The sequence below is a fragment of the Bufo gargarizans genome, chromosome 10 (genome assembly GCF_014858855.1).
Source record: "Bufo gargarizans isolate SCDJY-AF-19 chromosome 10, ASM1485885v1, whole genome shotgun sequence".
In the NCBI taxonomy this organism is placed as follows: domain Eukaryota; kingdom Metazoa; phylum Chordata; class Amphibia; order Anura; family Bufonidae; genus Bufo; species Bufo gargarizans.
Window position 1 is genome coordinate 85357662 of NC_058089.1, and position 19870 is coordinate 85377531.

The 19870-nt window shown below is 42.4% G+C and overlaps 1 protein-coding gene across 1 annotated transcript in view; it reads right to left on the bottom strand.

Moving 5' to 3' along the window:
• Positions 1 to 19870, bottom strand: part of LOC122920076 (low-density lipoprotein receptor-related protein 5-like) — an 833413-nt gene that overhangs the window by 22598 nt on the left and 790945 nt on the right. The window contains 2 exon segments of the mRNA XM_044269285.1: positions 17306 to 17542; positions 17716 to 17826. Of these exon segments, the coding sequence (XP_044125220.1) occupies positions 17306 to 17542; positions 17716 to 17826 (348 nt within the window).

Consider the following 19870-nt stretch of genomic DNA (forward strand, 5'->3'; position numbering starts at 1 on the left):
ACCATTCGCCATTGCCTCAGGGAGGCTATGATTGCTGGCATCATCGATGGGGGTCTTTGTGACTATCTTGAGGTAGCGCATCCGGTCACTCCGGTGATCTATGTGCTGCCCAAGATTCACAAGACCCTCACCGATCCCCCGGGACGACCCATAGTCTCGGGTTCGGATTCCATCTTCAGCACTATTGCCATCTTTTTAGATAAAGTCTTACGAGACTTCTCCACTGGGGGACCATCATATATACAAGACACATCCGATTTTCTAATCAAACTTCAGGATGTGGATTTGACACAGGTTCCATCGGTTGTATTAGCATCTTTCGATGTGGTCTCCTTATACACATCCATTGTTCATGACCAGGGCATCAGGGCAGTTGAGCAGATGCTGAGGTCATCTACTCTCACTCCTCAGGCCTCTGCCTTCATAATTGATCTGCTTGGGATTGTGTTACACCACAACTATTTTCTCTTCAGGGATATGTTCTATCTGCAAAAGTGGGGTGTGGCCATGGGGTCTCACGTGGCCCCCACCTATGCAAATATTTACATGCGGTGTTATGAGGAAGATGTCGTCTATCTGTCCCACCACTTCAGCCATGTGCTGAGGTGGTGGCGATACATTGACGACATCTTCCTCATATGGACAGGCACTGAGACTGACCTTGTGGATTTCCATGGTTTTTTGAACAGCCAGGATCCAAACCTACAATTTACCCTCATTTATTCCAGAACTGAGATCCAGTTTTTGGATACTCGAGTGCTATTTAATGAGGGTATGCTCCAGACTGAATTATTCACCAAGCCCACCGATACCAACACCTTACTGCGTTATAACAGCTCCCACCCCAGGAGAATGATTCAATCATTGCCTTTTTCCCAATTTCTCCGTGTTCGACGCATTGTGTCGGATGAAGCCAAATTGGATGTTACCCTAGATTCTATGGCCACCAAGTTCCAAGAGAGGGGTTACCCCAAACGACTGTTGAGGGAACATATGGATAGGGTCCGCACCCTGGACAGGACCGAATTGTTGACAAAGCGGAAATATGTCCGCAATACCAACAGGATCCCGTTCGTTTCTGTATACACGGAACTTAGTCCATCCATCAACAAGATCCTGAACAAACATTGGGGTCTGTTGGGTACCTGTTTCGGAGACATTCCCGAGTTCTCATGTCCACCTTTATCCTCTTACCGCAGGTCTAGAAATCTGCGAGATCAATTGGTGAAGGCCGACATTGGCTCTCAAGGGTCCCTGAGACAGACCAAGTTGACGCAATCCGGTCAGGGCTGTTTTCCCTGCCTGAATTGCGTCAACTGTAAGTATATCCGTAAAGGGAGGAATTTCGTACATCCCATCACTGGTGTCACATATAGCATCTCCTTCCATCTTACCTGTGATTCCAACCACGTTGTCTATGTGTTGTCTTGCCCATGCAATTTGCTCTATGTGGGTGAGACGACAACTGAATTGAAAACTCGCCTCAATAATCATCGTCTCAGTATACGTAAAAAACGGCTGGATCTGCCGGTATCGAAGCACTTTACTGAGGCCAAACACAAAGAAGGCGATTTAAGGTGCTGGATCCTGGACCATATACCCCAACCCAGACGAGGTGGGGATAGGTCCAGGATACTGAAACGAAGGGAGCTCAGCTGGATCCACAAATTGGACAGCTTGAAACCTATGGGTCTAAATGTCGAATACAGCTTTGGGGAAGTTCTATGAGAGTTGGTTTGCCCCAAATGTTTTGCCAGAAGTTAGCCCACCAGTTGTGTGCATACTCTGAGAGTTATATAGCTCAATTTATTCTTGCCTTAATATATATTTTTTTCTTTTTTTAGATCACTCACTTTCAACACTACGGGGGAAGGAACATTTTGATGATGTATATGCCGTATACCACAGGAGGGGGCCAATTCACCACAATATATATTGTCTAAGGCCTTATTCATCCCTGTCTTTGCCAGGCCTGACAGGCACCGCGGGTGTGCGTGTTTGGCTTTCTCTTCTCAGCATTGATTTATTTCCATTTGCACTCTGTGACATCTATACACCCTGCAAGAGGAGATCCCTCTCGGTTCACAGTGAGGTTTGGTACCCTTGGCAGGATCCTTGCAGCGATTGCTGTAATCGCAGCTGCTATGGATCTCTGCCTGGGTTGGACATGTAGGCATCCTGTTTACATAGGAGCCTAGTGACCTTTTTCCAGCCTTGGATGTCCCGACTTATTCCAGGGTGGATGCGTTATACAGAGGAAAGATCGGAGGGCTTGTTTCCAATAACCAAGATGACGCCGCTCAGCCATATTTCCTACTGGGCATGCGCGGTGACGCGATTGATCCTAGTGACGTTGATATCACGTCTGAATGCCGGCCTGCCCTGACGACGTATAGCGTCTACTGTGAATCAACTACCTGCTATTGGTGCTCGGCCACGCCTGCGCAATGGGATGTCTACAACGCCGAGACGACAGTATTGAATGAGCCTCCCTGCTGGTCTGGTACACTCCCGGTATTATTATCTAGCTCCTCCCCCGTAATTATGTTCACTTGTCTATACACACTGTGCAAATTTATACTATGATCGATATGGATATGATGCCATTGATGTATTTAGCATGTATGATCATGCCTTCTAAATCACGTTTCTTCACCAATTGCACTATGTGACACAATATTTGTTTATTTTCTTTCTGTTTGGATTTGTAATGTATCCATTAGTGATATGTGATCACATGACTTGTATGATAATTTGGTTTGTATATAAGTGCTAACACCTGAGTTGTAAATTTGCTTGAGGAAGGCTCAGTGGAGCCGAAACGTTGCACCGCATGGGTGATTAAAGGGTATACTTGATTTTATCCATTGGAGTGCCGCTCTTTTTTCCTTATCTATATATATATATATATATATATATATATATATATATATAAAGAAATAGTAGGGCACACCTACAGTTGGGTACACATGGAAAATTTAATAGACGTTTATTCGTACAATGGTATATAATATCACATAAAAACAAATTAAACAAATATTGGCATGCGGTTACTGCGTACGTAAAAATAGTAATAAAAAATAAAAATATAAAATCGCTTGAAAATTGTGCAAAATGTCACTGGATAAAGTAATCCTGAAATAGAGTCTTTTTACTGAGTAGTTCTCCAAGTTATGGATATTATTATCACAGGTTTAATTCCTCAGTCTATATGGAGTGAAGTTCCCAGTGAAAGAAAACAAAATTACCTGATTTGACAAATTCCCCATATTTGTGTCTTGTTTTGGTATCACAAGCTCCACAACTTTGAAGACAGTTTTTTTTCCTTGCATTGTTTTACCTATGTACCGTATTTTTCGCCCTATAAGACGCACCCGCCCATAAGATGCACTCAGTTTGCACGTTGCACGGAATAGGAAGAAATCTCCACGGATATTGAAAGAAAATCCCAGCAGACGTGTCTTCAATCGTGTCTGTTTTATTTCATCAAATCCCCATCTTTACAGTAGATGCCCTCGTAGTGCTCCTCTTTCACCATAGTAACCCTCATAATGTGTCCCTGTATAAAAAGCCCCTATACAGAGCCCCCCATATAAAATACCCCTCCTTCGTGCCCTCAGTATATGCGCCCATAATGTTCCCATCCCCCATTAGCCATAGTGGCCACCATATAAAATACCACTTTTGTGCCCCCTAATAACGTGCCAGTAAGGAGTGACCCTAGATGCCCCTATAGTGCCCCACTAAAAAATAACACTTTTATGGCCACATAGTGCCCCCAATAAAGTGCCCCTAGATGCCCCCATATAAAATACCACTTTTGTGCTCACTTAGTGCCCCCACATGCCCCCCATATAAAATACCACTTTTGTGCCCACATAGTGCTCCCCAATAATGTGCCAGTAAGGAGTGCCCTTGATTCCCCCATAGCACTCCTCTCTGCATTGTGTGCCAAATAAAAATAATAAACAATTATACTTACCTCCATGAGGTTGACAGCGATGCAATGCAGGCCTCTTCTGGCCTGTATCCCACGCTATACGGCTCAGGTGGTGCGGCCTATCAGAGGAAGGGGAAGGTAGATGCTTCTCCCCTGCCCCGCAGCACATCCATCTGTATCGCTGTCCTGAAGACGGCGATACAGAGGAATATAGAGATGAGCGCTTCCACAATGGAAAGACTCCTCTCTCCCTGCCTTCCACTGCCGCCCCCCACTTGTCAACAGGGCCTCACCTCGCCTAGTTGGCCCAGTGCAGCCCTGCACAAGGCTATTTTTAGCACCATTGAAAGTCTATGGGGCTATTCACCGTTTACAGCCAGTGAATAGCATCCATACAAAAATAGGACATGTCCTATTTTTGGCCATTTTCACACCCAGATGGGCCCACTGAACTCACTGGAATCAATGGGACCATTTTTAATGACTGCTTAGACAGGAATGCACCCATCTAATAGCTGTTAAAAACAGGTACATAATATGGCCATTTAGGGGTTAAAAAAAATCACCCCCATCCACTTGCTTGCGTTGCAGCAGTCTCTTCTCTCTTCATTGAATAGGACCTGCCGAAGGACCTGTGATATGTGTGATAATGTAGTAGAGGAAATTCTGCTCAGGCGCAAAAACCACTGGTCGGGATGGTCTTGATGATCAAATAAATTTCTTCTTTATTAGAAGATGGTGTACAACGCGTTTCGGGGGTAAACAATTCCCCTTCATCAGGTTTTACAACACAAATAGTAAACAGATAGGCATTTATAGCCAGTGGGCCATAGGAAACGCCATAGGAAACGCCCAAAAAACTCACCTGTGGGCTGACCCCAATGGGGAGGGGTTGCCCCCAGGTGTCATTCTAAGGCTACTTTCACACTAGCGTTCGTCGGTCCGCTCGTGAGCTCCGTTTGAAGGGGCTCACGAGCGGACCCGAACGCAGCTGTCCAGCCCTGATGCAGTCTGAATGGATGCGGATCCGCTCAGACTGCATCAGTCTGGCGGCGTTCAGCCTCCGCTCCGCTCGCCTCCGCACGGACAGGCGGACAGCTGAACGCTGCTTGCAGCGTTCGGGTGTCCGCCTGGCCGTGCGGAGGCGTGCGGATCCGTGCGGATCCGTCCAGACTTACAATGTAAGTCGATGGGGACGGATCCGTTTGAAGATGCCACAATATGGCTCAATCTTCAGGCGGATCCGTCCCCCATTGACTTTACATTGAAAGTCTGGACGGATCCGTACGAGGCTATTTTCACACTTAGCTTTTATATGCTAAAATAATGCAGACGGATCCGTTCTGAACGGAGCCTCCGTCTGCATTATTATGATCGGATCCGTTCAGAACGGATCCGATCGAACGCTAGTGTGAAAGTAGCCTAAGGCAGATCATACTATATTTATTAAAATAGCACTAGAAATAAGCTAGAGGGCACCTAGGGGGGTTAGCCACTTATTATTTTCTTAAAAACAAATGTTTTATTGAAAATAAAACGAATAAAACAGCTAAATCCATGGTCACATGGTTATGTATATATCCAGAGGGAGGTGTGTATAGCGGTCACGTGATCATGAATATTCATGGAGAGGGCGGGCTATGCAGTCTTCTCATGACTGCTGGAAGGAGATCGCGCTTGCGCTGTGGATCACCTAAGCTCTGTAATTCCGACAGCTCGTAGCGCTACCACAAGCTCGTGGGTCAAGTGACTGCAGTCTCCAATGTCACGAGACTCGTTTCTATAGCGCCAGGAACTCTGCCAGTGGACCACAGCTCGAGTTACACAGGGCAGCACGAACATATGTGGCAATTCATAAAGACTATTAGTAAACATATTATTTTGGAAAAAAATTATAAAGGTGATAAAACAATAAATATAAAAAATTATGATAAACGAGAAATATGTGTTCATGGTGATAGACTTACATACATGCATACATACATGTGTTAGACTATGTACACATGTATGTATATACACACGCATGCGTATACACGAGCGCATATAATAAAAACCTTAGTACAATAGGCATAAAAATAATATCAAAAGGCTATATATCCATAAAAATAAGCTATACATATATAATAGTGTCAGACCGTATATACACATATACATATACAGACACCCACATGCAAGACCATCTGCATATATACAGGGCTTAAACCAACCAACAGCAAATTTGACATGGCAATGCACATGTGTACGGTAACAGTCATAGGTATAGATGAACTTGCATGCATAAGCACCTCAAAAAATCCCATGCACGCATGGGAAATGTTATTACAAATGAATAATAGAAAAACATAGTAACTTAGTACATAAGGCCGAAAAAAGACATTTGTCCATCCAGTTCGGCCTGTCATCCTGCAAGTTGATCCAGAGGAAGGCAAAAAACAACAACCTGTGAGGTAGAAGCCAATTTTCCCCACTTTAGGGGAATAGAAAATTCCTTCCCGACTCCAATTAGGCAATCAGAATAACTCTCTGGATCAATGACCTCTCTCTAGTAGCTATAGCCTGTAATATTATTAAACTCCCTAAATACATCCAGGCCCCTTATAAAAAGCTTATTATAGTGGACTTATTGTCACAAGTTTATCTCAAAGGCCTCGTTCAGGCCATACGGATTGAGGCTATTCAGTTTAAAAATCCAATACATTTCTCGTCTAATGTATTGAATGTCTTTTTGTAAGTGTACTAGAATTTGATCTATTGGTGTAATAGTAAAACCCGCTAGACTGCCATCACACTGCGTTTGAGATATTTTTCTTTATGTTATAACGATGTTTGTTGAGTCTGTTTTGCAGCGTTTGGATGGTACAGCCAACATATTGTAAGTGGCAGTGTCACCACCAGACATCTGAGAAGCTCTGACAGACGTCCTTAGAACCTCCTCCTTGAGGTTCCTTTTGTTTTGCTTTCATTTTCTCATCTCGTTAGCCTCTCTCAGCTGTCATGTAGTTGCACTGATTGCATCCCTTTAAATCCCTTCCCATACTGCATCACTTTGCGGTTGATACAACTTCCTGGAGTGTGTGCATGCTGGATGCTATTACTGAGTCTTCTACAGATAAGTTTTGTTTATTCATTTGTGTTTTCCTGTTTGCTGGATCCCAGGTGACCCTGACTCCCTCCGTATCAAGTGTAGGGAGCCGGTGGTCATGTCTCCTCACTATTATAGGGTGTTCAGGTGTTATACAGTTGAGGTACGAGGATATGCGATCATCTACCATTGAGATTTTTGCATAGGCTGAGCAGTTAGGGAGAGAGCCGAAGGCGGATGCCCTGTCACGTTGTTTTCTGGGAGGTGGGAATTTTGAAGACCCAGGTCCTATTTTGGCTGAGGGTGTGGTGGTCTCTGCTCTGTATCCTGAATTGGAGGCAGAGGTTCAGGTAGCCCAGTCAGAGGCTCCTGATCTTTGTCCTCCTGGGAGGTTGTTTGTGCCTCTCGCTTTAAGACGATTTTTTAGGAGCACCACGATACTGTCCTTGCTGGGCACCCGGGGGCAAGAGCCACAGTGGATCTCATCGCTCGGAGATTCTGGTGGCCGGTGCTTCGTAAGTCGGTTGAGGGTTTTGTGGCAGCCTGCAAGACCTGCGCTTGTGCCAAAGTCCCTCATTCACGGCCATCAGGTCCTCTCCTTCCTTTACCCATTCCTTCCCGTCCTTGGACACATCTGTCCATGGACTTCATTACGGACCTGCCTCGTTCCTCTGAGAAGACTGTGATTCTGGTGGTGGTGGACTGTTTTAGCAAAATGGTGCATTTCATTCCTTTTCCTGGCTTGCCCAATGCTAAGACGCTGGCGCAGGCATTTATTGATCACATTGTCAAATTGCATGGTATTCCTTCAGACATGGTCTCTGAGAGGGGAACACAGTTTGTTTCCAGATTCTGGAAGGCTTTCTGTTCTCGCTTGGGGGTTCGGTTGTCATTCTCTTCTGCTTTCCACCCGCAGTCGAATGGTCAGACAGAGCACGTCAATCAGAATCTGGAGACATATCTGCGCTGTTTTGTGGCGGAGAATCAGGAGGATTGGTGTTCTTTTTTGTCCCTTGCTGAGTTTGCTTTAAATAACTGTCGTCAGGAGTCCTCTGATAAGTCACCATTTTTTGGTGCATATGGGTTTCATCCGCAGTTTGGGACATTCTCTGGAGAGGGGTCTTCTGGTTTACCTGATGAGGACAGATTCTCCTCGTCTTTGTCATCTATTTGGCAAAAGATTCAGGATAATCTAAAGAGCATGAGTGAGAGATATAAGCGTGTGGCTGATAAGTGACGTGTGCCTGGTCCGGACCTGAATGTTGGTGATCTGGTGTGGTTGTCTACTAAGAATATCAAATTGAAGGTTCCCTCCTGGAAGTTAGGTCCTAAGTTTATTGGGCCTTACAAAATCTTGTCCGTCATCAATCCTGTCCGTCTTGATCTTCCTCAGACTTGGAAGATCCATAATGTTTTTCATAAGTCCTTATTAAAACCTTATGTCCAACCCATTGTACCCTCGTCTTTGCCTCCTCCTCCGATTGTGGTTGATGGTAATCTTGAATTTCAGGTCACTAGGATTGTGGATTCTCATGTTGTCCACGGTTCTCTCCAGTACCTCGTTCATTGGGAGGGTTATGGTCCTGAGGAGAGGATGTGGGTCCCAGTGACGGACATTAAGGCCACTCGTCTCATCAGGGCTTTCCATAGGTCCCATCCTGAGAAGGTGGGCTCTGAGTGTCCGGAGTCCACTCGTAGAAGGAGGGGTACTGTCACCACCAGACACCTGAGAAGCTCTGACAGACGTCCTTCAGAACCTCCTCCTTGAGGTTCCTTTTGTTTTGCTTTCATTTTCTCATCTCGCTAGCCTCTCTCAGCTGTCATGTAGTTGCACTGACTGCATCCCTTTAAATCCCTTCCCATACTGCATCACTTTGCGGTTGATACAACTTCCTGGAGTGTATGCATGCTGGATGCTACTACTGAGTCTTCTACAGATAAGTTTTGTTTATTCATTTGTGTTTTCCTGTTTGCTGGATCCCAGGTGACCCTGACTCCCTCCGTATCAAGTGTATGGAGCCGATGGTCGTGTCCCCTCACTATTATAGGGTGTTCAGGTGTTATACAGTCGAGGTACGAGGATATGCGATCATCTACCATTGAGATTTTTGCATAGGCTCAGCAGTTAGGGAGAGAGCCAGGTCTGTTGCAGGGCTCTCCCTTTTGTTCCTTAGTTTTGGATCCAGTCAGTCGGATCTTCATTTTGTGTCTTCTAGTTTTGTATACACCTTCCGTGACAGGCAGGGACATTCCAATAGATATAGCATGAGAGGAGTCGCAGTTCAAATAACTCTGAATAGGAAAATGTTAGTCATTAATTTGGCCTTTAAAGCTTGATCTTTGGCAGATGGTCCTACATCATAGTCACTTTTTGTGCCCGTATTTAAAGCTGCCTTTAGAGGCAGTAATAGCCTGGTTATGGGTAGAACTTCTAGCCGATTACCTTGCTAGGCGCCAGTATATTTTTGAGGGTTTGTGCTCTTCTATATGTTAACTCAGGAGTCTTTGGGATAATTTGGCTGAGGATGGGATCTCTTTTTAAAAATATGCCAATGTTTTTCAAGGACAGCTTTAATAGTATTATGGTTTTGGTTGTATGTGGTAATGAAATTACAACTATACTGGTTATCTATGTCCTTCCCTTGTTTTAATGTAGGGACAAGACATTCGGATTGGGTGAGTTTAGCAGCTTTTTTTCGGGCGCCTGTAATAATATTCTCCAGATATCTTTTTTGGGCTAAATCTAGAGGCAAGGGTGTCGCACTGTTTAGTGAAATCTTCATCCAATGTACAGTTCCGTTGGAGTAGCTTAAATTGGCTGAATGGAATGTTTGATTTCTATTTTCTGTAGTGGCTGCTGCTAAAATCCAAGTAACTATTGTTATCAACTTTTTTTTTTTTTTTTTAAACCACATGTTTTGATCTCATTATCTTGGGCGTAAATCTCAAGGTCTAAAAATTCTATCCTTTTGCTGTTAAAAGTTCCCATGAATGAAATGCCCCAATCATTAGTGTTGAGGTGAGAGATTCAATTTTCTATAGACAGTTGGTCATCATTCCAAATGAATAGTAGATAGTCTATATATTGTCGGAAGAAGATAATCTTATTGGACCAGAAATTTGTTTGGTAAATAAAAACCTCCTCAAAGCTTGGCGCAAAACAGGTCCCCATTGCGGTCCCCCGTATCTGCTTGATTTGGTCTTGAAACTTGAAAACATTGTGGGTGAGAATAAATTTAATTCCCCTGATAATAAAGTTTTTTTGTTGAACAGGCAATTCTTGATCTTTTTTCTAAAAAAGCAGATGTACATTCTATCCCTAGGTCATGGGAAATGTTCGTAGAGGGCAGAAACATCTAGAGTTAGCCAAGAGCAATTACTTTTCCATTGTATATCTTTCAATTATGTTTTGAGGGATGTAGAATCTCTCAAATAAAATTTCTGATTAAGAACATACTTTTGCAGGTGGATGTCAATATAGTGGGACAGGTTTTGAGTCAGAGAGGATAATCCTGAAATAATTGGTCTGCCATATTTTTTGTATGCCAATGTTGCATCTTTTATGTCAATATATTCTTTTTCTTTTTTATTTAGGATAGGTTCAGCTGCCTTGATTAATATTTTTATTGTTATCTGTATTTTAAATAGTATTTTTGGCATGACAATATATCCTTTACGTAGTCTTCTCTGTCTTGGATAACAATACCACCTCCTAATTACAATCCTAGTGTTAGATTGCAGGTCCTTTAGGTCCTTTACGGTTTTAGATTATGTTTATTATTGGGTTCCCGATTGATCTGTCTAAACTTATTGGAAACTGTAGAATAAAATGTATCTAAAAAATTACCCTTATGATGAATAGGATAACCACTTCCAGACCGGGCCATTTGCCCCCTTCCTGACTAGGCCTAATTTTGCAAATCTGACATGTCACTTTATGTGGTAATAACTTTGGAACGCTTTAACTTATCCAAGCTATTCTGAGATTGTTTTCTCGTAACACATTGTACATCATGTTAATGGTAAATTTGAGTCAATATGTTTTACCTTTATTTAGAAAAAAATCCCAAAGTTAACAAAAATTAGAAAAAAAATCACTATTTTGAATCTCTCTGCTTTTAAGACAGATAGTGATACCTCATACAATACTCAATAATTAACATTCACCATATGTCTACTTTAAAAGAACATTTTCAAAGTCAACTTTTTTAAGGGCTAGTTCGGTTATGAAGTCACTTTTTGGGGGCTTACATAGTAGAAACCACCCATAAATGACCCCATTTTATAAACTACACCCCTCAAACTGTTCAAAACTGGTTGCAGAAATGTTGTTAACCCTTTAAGTATTCCACAAGATTTCACTTTTTTTTTTCAGATTTTCCACTTTAATCAATTGTTTCCTCTAACACATCAAGGGTTTAAAACAAACCAAACCTCAATATTTATTTCCCTGATTCTATAGTTTACATAAACACCCCATATGTGGTCATATACCGTTGTATGGGAACATGGCAGAGCACATAAGGCAAGGAGCGTCATATGGTTTTTGGTGGGCAGATTTTGCTGGAATGGTCTTAGGGTGCCATGTTGCATTTGAAGAGACCCTGAGGTATACCCACAGTGAAAACCCCCCAAAAGTGACCACTTTTTGTAAAATACACCACCCAAGGAATTTTTAAGGGGTGTAGTGAGCACTTGACCCAACAGGCATCGCCTGTGAAAATGGTGCGTTAGCCCCAAACTTTCTTTTTCACAAAAGATAACAGGAGAATATTTGCTAGCCATTTTCTCCTGAATACAGTAACACCCCAATTGTGGTTGCAAACTGTTACTGGATTTTCTAACATGGAATTTTCTGTCATCGTTTTTAAGAGTTTTGAATTTTTTTGGTTGACTGAGATGCGTGAGGGCTTATTTTGTGGGGGACAAGCCATAGTTTTTATTGGCACCATTTTGGGGTACATTTCGCTTTCTGGTCGCTTTTTGGTTTGGCGTCATTTTTCAATTTTATAGTTTTTTACACCATTCACTTGATGAAACATGATCATAATTTTTTATTTTTGCATGTAAAACATTATTTTTTTATAAAACACATTTTTTTTCTTACACTTTGTGTGGGGGACATTTAACTTATTTTTTTTTCTCACTATTGATTTCTCCTGTAACTGGGGCTGTAACTCCAATTACAGGGGAAATACATCCCCATAGAGGCTGTACAGCATTAGTGCAGGACTGATTGTGGTCTATGGAAGACCCGTCAGCGCCTACACTCTCCCGGCCCCGGCGATCACATGACCATTCGACCGGGACAGGAAGCGGAACATTGCTTCCTTGCTGTATACACAGCGCTTATTCGGTGCTGTGTATACAGCAATCTAGAAGGCAGGGACACCCAGGAACGGTCCCTACCTTCTCTCTGGGGTGCCCTGCTGTTACTGAACAGCGGGCCCCCGGCACAGTGTTCACCTGATGGGGTAGATCATGTGAAATTTTTATAGAGCCGATTTTTTTCTATTTTTAACATTTTTTATTTTTACATGTGAAACTTTATTTTTAATAAAGCACAATTATTTTTATTTTTTATCTCACACTTTGTGTCCCCCATAAGTTCATACAAGACCTCTGGGGGATATTTAACTTTTTTTTTCTCACTATTGATTTCTCCTATAACTGGGGCTGCCATATTAGCCCCAGTTACAGGGAAAATACATCCCCCCAGAGAGGCTGTACAGCATTATACTACGCTGCACAACCTTAGTGCAGGACTGATCATGGTATATAGAGGACCCGTAAGCTCCTGCACTCTCCCGGCCCCGGCGATCACATGACCATCGGAATGGGACAGGAAGAGGCACATTGCTTCCTTGCTGTATGCACAGCGCTCATTCGGTGCTGTGTATGCAGCAATATAGAAGGCAGAGACACCCAGGAACCTTCTGCCTTCTCCCTGGGGTGTCCTGATGTCACTGATAGCAGGCCCCCGACACAACAGCTGCACAATTAGCGACAGCCCAGGACGTTTATAGTCAATGGGTGGTCGGGAAGTGGTTAAAAATTTGATGGTGGTTTTAGACCTGAAGATATTGCATTAGTACAATCCCTATTGGGAGATATAGTGTTTTCTTTTTCTTTTTCCTCTTCTTATTTTGGACCCGGGTGGAAGTTTCTTGGATTTTAAAGTGCCTTTTCAGGGTTAATTTTTTAATGTAACGATTCAGATCTAAAAAAAAGATCGAATTAGTTAATTTTACTTGTAGGGCAAAATGATAGTCCTTTCGACAATAATGAAATTTCGGTCTTTTGTAAAACGTAAGCAGACAAATTAAAGCTGCAGGGAGTTTTCTTTTTGCTTCTACCTGCTCTACAAGCCCTTCTTGATTTTTTCGTTTTGTTGGTGTTCGGCCTAGTGGACGAAAAAAAAATGTTATAGTAGTAGTTTGTGGGCTTTTTAGGATCGGATACGTCGCTGTGGGGTTGATTACAGGGGGTAGGGCTAAAAAAGAAATAGATGTTGAGGGGCCTGCTAGAGACTGGTCTTCAGCTAGGACGGTATCAAGAGTGTTGGTATTTAGCGGTGGGTCATTGATGTTGGATGAAATTGGGCATGAACCCATACATGATATTAGGATTGTTTCTGAAGGATCTGGATCAGAGAGACGTGTGCAGGCATGAATAGTGAAAAGTGAATCTACTTCCACATCCACTTCCGAGGAGATAGATAAAATGGGGGAGTTAGAACTGAGTGAGGAAATATAATGAGAATGTGTTGAAAATTCAGTGGAAGGTAAGTTTAAGGGACCACATTCAGCTGTTATGTCTTCTGGAAATATAGTGGATGGTAGGACAGAAAGAGGTGTATCCTTGGTTGTAATCAAGTTTTTTGGTCTACCTGGGGTAAGTAACGGAGTGTGAAATTTCAGTTTGGAGGAATCCAACCAATGGATGGAGATTTCTCTATTGGGTGGGGATATATTTGACAAGGCTGTGTGATTGAAATATCTTATTGGGGTTGTTGTGCTGGCACTTTGGGAAGTGTGAGGTGGAGGGGGTGGGGTACCAGTATTTTAGTGTGTGACTGATGTTGAGGAGGTGGTTTTCTATTATATTGTGGTTTGTAGTGTGTGCGTGGACCATAATGATTCATGGACCTATTTGGATTCCTATTGTTACTAGAGTAGATGTTCCAAGGTTTATAATGCTTTTGACGATATCTGTTTAGAGGTTGAGACTGTCTTGCGAGTGTCGCAGTTCATTTTGGTCTGTGAATGGATCGACTGTACTAGAGTTTTCAATATCAATATTGTATTTACTGGCATTAGTGGGGCCCTGAATAGTATTTTGTGATGTTTCAACCACTCTTGGGTTTGTTTTTAACCAAAACTTGATGTTATTGATGTCACCACATGGGAGCACGCAGTGACATCATCACAGGCATCTCAGGTCCTGCTGCAGCATGAACAAGTGGATGAGGTGAGTTTTTGGCAATCTTGTAGCTCATGGACAGCAGCTATTTCATTCAGCTATACTGTCAAGTGTTACGTCAAACATGCTGTTGCAGTGCCATTCCTTATTCAATCCCTATAGATTTTAGCTTTAAGATTTTCTCAGTGTATATTTGGCAGTGCGTCTACAGTACATCACTGCCCTATAAGTTGTGCGGAGAGGACACTAGCTATGTGTTCCTTTAAAGTCAGTGGGTGTAGCCTGGAGAATTAGTCAGTGACGGGCAGAATTTTCCATTTAGATACAGTATATTAAAGCTGCCAATAGCAAGAGATATTTAAATCTATATTTCCATTGTAACTACAGAGATCTGCAACTCTTTCTATGACCTTCAAGTATATAACCTGGCTTAAACTAATATACTCATCTACCTTCCCTACTGATGTATGAAGCTAATCCATCTGTGGGAAAAAGTACAGCGCCAGACCTATTCTAATATCGCTGGATAAATATTCACAAAAAAAGGCATAACCACACAGCAGTGGAGTGGCTTTTGTTTTAATCACATCACACTTATATAATATATAAATATAAATTTTTATCTAATTAATTAAAAGCTAAGTTTTAATATACAAATGGTCTGAAACAGGGCTATTATAGTCTCCAGCTATTTGTTGTTTCCTTGTATACAAAGTGTCAGTCACTGACAGCTGTACAAGGAGCTGGTCTTAAAGTGGTTATCGCACTTCAATAAATGTGACTTATCATGTAGACAAAGTTAAATCAATGCATTTACTAATGTATTGTGACTATCCATATTTCCTCCTTTGCTGGTTTGATTAATTTTTCCATTGCATTATATATACATTGCTTGTTTCCGGGGTTACGGCCACTGCGGTATCACAGATACAAGGTAGACGGGAGCTGCTGCGTATGTGCACCTATGCATGCTTCAACGGTTCTTGCCTCCAGAGAGGCCTGCGCTTTTTCTTATAGTGTGCAAACATAATCCCTGGAAACAAGGAGTGTATAATGCGATTGAAAAATGAATAAAGCCAGCAAAGGACACAATAAGAACAATCACAATATGTCAGTAAGTGTCTTGTATTGTATGCAGCATGGTGGCTCATTGATTAGCACTGATATCTTGCAGTGCTGGGGTCCAAGGTTCGAATGCAAACAAGGAAAACATCTGCATAGAGTTTGTATGTTCTCCCCACGTTTGTGTGGGTTTCCTCCAGGTACTCCAGTTTCCTCCCAGACATACTGATAGAGATCTTAGATTGTGAGCCCCATTGGGGACAGCGATGCGGAATATAGTAGCATCATATAAGTGTGTTAAATAACAATTAAAAAAAATAAATTAAAAACAAAATTGTCTACATGACAAATTTGCTGAAATGAAACAACCCCTTTAAAGCATAACTGTCATACTTAGACCCTAATTCCAATTTTCATATATGTAGTTACTAATAACATGATATTCCAGAATCAGTTACTATTATACTGACTTACCCCATATTTAATAAGATTCAGCTCTTAGCAACCAGTCTGCATAAAACGGCAATTTCACTAATCAGTTAAGATGGCCGCAACTGCCTTCAACCTGAGGCTAATCCCGCCTGCCCTCACTAACCAGTAACAATAGCCCCCCCAAAGTGTCAGTAACCACAGCCCTCCCCCTAAAGGGTTAATCTCCTGCAGAGCAAAGGGGTCCTCTTACCACATGTTGCTTTCATTTATACACTGAGCAGACGGCAGATCTCCCTTCCCTGGTCTGCGCTGCTTCGGCTCTGCATTGTCCCAGTCTGCTGAGTGAGGGAGCGTCTGCCAAGCGCAGGGACCGGGAGAAGTGCACATAGCCCAGGCACTGTTATCAGCTGCTGGGGAGGACCTGGCTTTAATCATTTACTTACAGTCCCTGGCTGTCAGTAATGTGACCTTGCAGGCAGCCTGCTTCTGTCCTCCTTCCTTCAACACATAGACGGACCCTGCATAGCAACCTGGTTTTAAGCAGAGGTAAAAGCAGGCAGTACAGGGAACTAAACTGTGGAATTAAGGGGTAATTGAATACACAGTGAAAAGTTGAAATAGGGCCACCAAGGAGATATTAATCACCACAATCCAATACTCAAAAAAAAAAAAAGATGACAGTTATACTTTAAGTTTAGAAAAAGCAGTGGTTTAAATTATAAGCTTTACCAAATCTTTATCCCACAAAACTATACATTCAATCTGTTCAGCTTCGCCTGCTTTATAACATGCTGACTGCAGATTGCATTGCATTTCCTGGTGACAGGTTCTATTAAATGCTTCACATTTTACTGGATTACCTTTCAGATGATCCTATTGTTCTGACATGGTAGAATCCTCAAAAGCTACACAAACAGAAACCCTATATTATAAGAGCCTAAATCACTTTGTTTGGGGCTGCTAGAAAAAAAAGTAGTAAGAGAAGAGGACCCCAAGGTGAAAATAATAATTTCTTGGGCCAGAAAAAAAAATATTAACCTAGAATTCTCTTAAAGGAAATGTGTCACCAAAAATGTTTTCTGCCAGTTAAAACCAGTACATATCTATTTTTTCTAATCTGTTTTTATTTTCTGATTGTAGAATTTTTTTATTCTATTTCCTAAACATGATTATAGGGGCTGCCATCTTGCCTGAGCTGTTCTTAACAGCATTTAGAAAGCATTAAGAACATTGCTTTGAGGCAGCCCAATGGTCCACAGATACAGTGGTAAGGAGGAGATACTATTGACTTCTAGATTCCTATTTATAGATGGTCATACTGTAAAGAAAAGCAGAAAGTCTTTCACATTTTGAAGATCCAGACTTACCTGTGTAGGAAGCAGGCTGAGAACTTATAGTTGTTATAAAGTTTAGAGGAACATGATGCGTTCCACTGATGTACTCATGTGGGAAGGGTCCATTTGGTCCAGTGTATCTTTGACACACAACTCTCTGGCACACAAAGTACACCCCAACAAACACAAAGACAGACAATATAATACCAATCACTGGTAGTATTGCACTGTTGTGTGAAGGAGCCTCCTCAGATGGGGGACTATTCAGTTCTAAAATTCAGACATAAAATACTAGTAAAAATGTGGAAATTCTAAGCAAATACAAATTTGAGAATCAATACATTTACCAAACCCCTTATATGTCAACAAAATGGTACTACTAAAGCCTAATGACCATAACCATACAAAAACATACAGAAAAGTAAATTTGCTGTGCTACTTACTACACATGATATCATCCGAGTTGTCACCACAATCTTGGAAAGAGTCACACTGCTGCATTGTTGTGACGCATTGTCCACTGTCACAGCGGAAATTATTAAGTGGACAGATTGCTGCAATATATGAAGAAAAAAATAAGATTGAAGCATTTATTGTCTAAATCAGGCATGCTTAACATGCGGCCCTCCAACTGTTGCAAAACTACAACTCCCAGCAGCCCGAACAGCCTACAGCTATCTGCCTACAGCAGGGCATTGTCGGAGTTGTAGTTTTACAACAGCTGGAGGGCCACAAGTTGAGCATGCCTGGTCTAAATGATGGACTGGAAAGTCTTGTTCTCCATCAAATGTTAATTTATTGAGAGAAGATCAAACAAGCCTTTCTTTATGATTGATATTCAGGATGTTTACACTGAAATAAGAAGACACGTTTCCCTGCAAAGTTATAGTCAAACCACTATTCAAACGTCTCTTCATGATTATAGAAGTATTATGTTTACCACCTATGGTAATGTGTACAGCATAGTGCTGGACGGCGTGCACCCAGATACCTCAGGATGAGATAACTGAAATCCAGAAAGCTACAGTGGCTTCAGCAAAGTGTAGTTTGCCGATTCAGGTTTGTCTTGATTCTGTTCTGGTGTTCTTTTATTTGGACTAGTGGGTAGGTTTGGTAGTGTGACCTGTCAGTCCACACCCTTCCAGTACACATATTTCCTTTAGCATGCATAAATGCCGGATCACTTGTTGCACTGCCATTCTCCTTTGACTAGTATAGGGACAGGACGCTGCTGCACTGAGGGTCAGTTCTAGAGTCTTATTGTTTTTCATAACTCTGTAGGAAGACCTATAGGCATTTTTATGGGTGCAATACAACTCCTTTGCACCAGAGATACAGAAATACAATACTTAAAGGGGTTGTCCAGGTTCAGAGCTGAACCTGGACAGCCCTCCATTTTCACCCCAGCAGCCCCCCTGACATGAGCATCGGAGCAGTTCATGCTCCGATGCTCTCCTTTGCCCTGCGCTAAATCGCGCAGGGCAAAGGCATTTTTCAGAGTTCCGGTGACGTCACCGGCACTGATGGGCGGGATTTGGCTCTGCCCTAGCCAGTAAAATGGCTAGGGCAGAGCTAAAGCCCGCCCCTCAGAGCAGGTGACGTCACCGAACACACTGCTGGGCGGAAGTTACCGCCCGGCAGTGTGTTATTAAAAACAAAAGAGCCTGTGCCCTGCGTGATCTAGCGCAGGGCACAGGAGCGCATCGGAGCATGAGATGCTCCGATGCTAGGCTCAGGGGGGCTGCCGGGGTGAAAATAAGGGTATGTCCGGGTTCAGCTCTGAACCCGGACACCCCCTTTAATTGTCTTTTTGTCAGGGACAAATCTGTATTTCTCTCCCAATGAAGGGAAAGAAAGAATAGAAGAAAAGCGCACAATAGGGTAATATTGTTAAAACAACAGATAAAAAAAGTAGTAGTGGGAAATTATCCACACTCACCTTGTAGGGTTGTGCTTAGGTAGGCACAACTCTACTGTAGATTTAGTAGTGATATAGTCTTTTAGCCCGGATTGCAGCCGCAGATTTGTAAGTTCCTTTTGGTGAGGTGTCCAATCCCCCAAAAAGAATGTTATGGTAAAAGTGGAGAAAGAGAAAAGTTTCTGTCTCGGCGCAAAATCACAGGTGAAGATGTTCTTTTGTTGGTTTTAATAGAAACAACGCGTTTCGGGGATTAAAAGTTCCCCTTCATCAGGTTTCAGTGTGATACAATAAATAAAACAAAGGGTACATATTTATAGATACAATACATCAAAAAAAAACCGCCAAAAAGACGCACCTGGGTGACGCCCCCTAGTGGGAGGGGCCACCTCCAGGTGTCATCTCATGTGCAGCTCCAATTACTGTGCAAACAAGCAACATTATGTGAGTATGGTTGTTCTTAGAGGGTTAGAGTTCGAATCGCTGGTTTTTTTAGTAAGATAACATAGTTCTTGGTTTGTTTATTAATGGGAAACAGCTCCCTGTCACGTGATCGCAAGTACAAGCGGTCACGTGACATAGGAAGCAGGAAGTGAAAGCAGCCTCTAGTGCTCTCCGTCTCTCGTCGCTAGGGAGAGAGGATCACAGTGCCCGATGTCTGGTAGGTATATTGCGCTTCC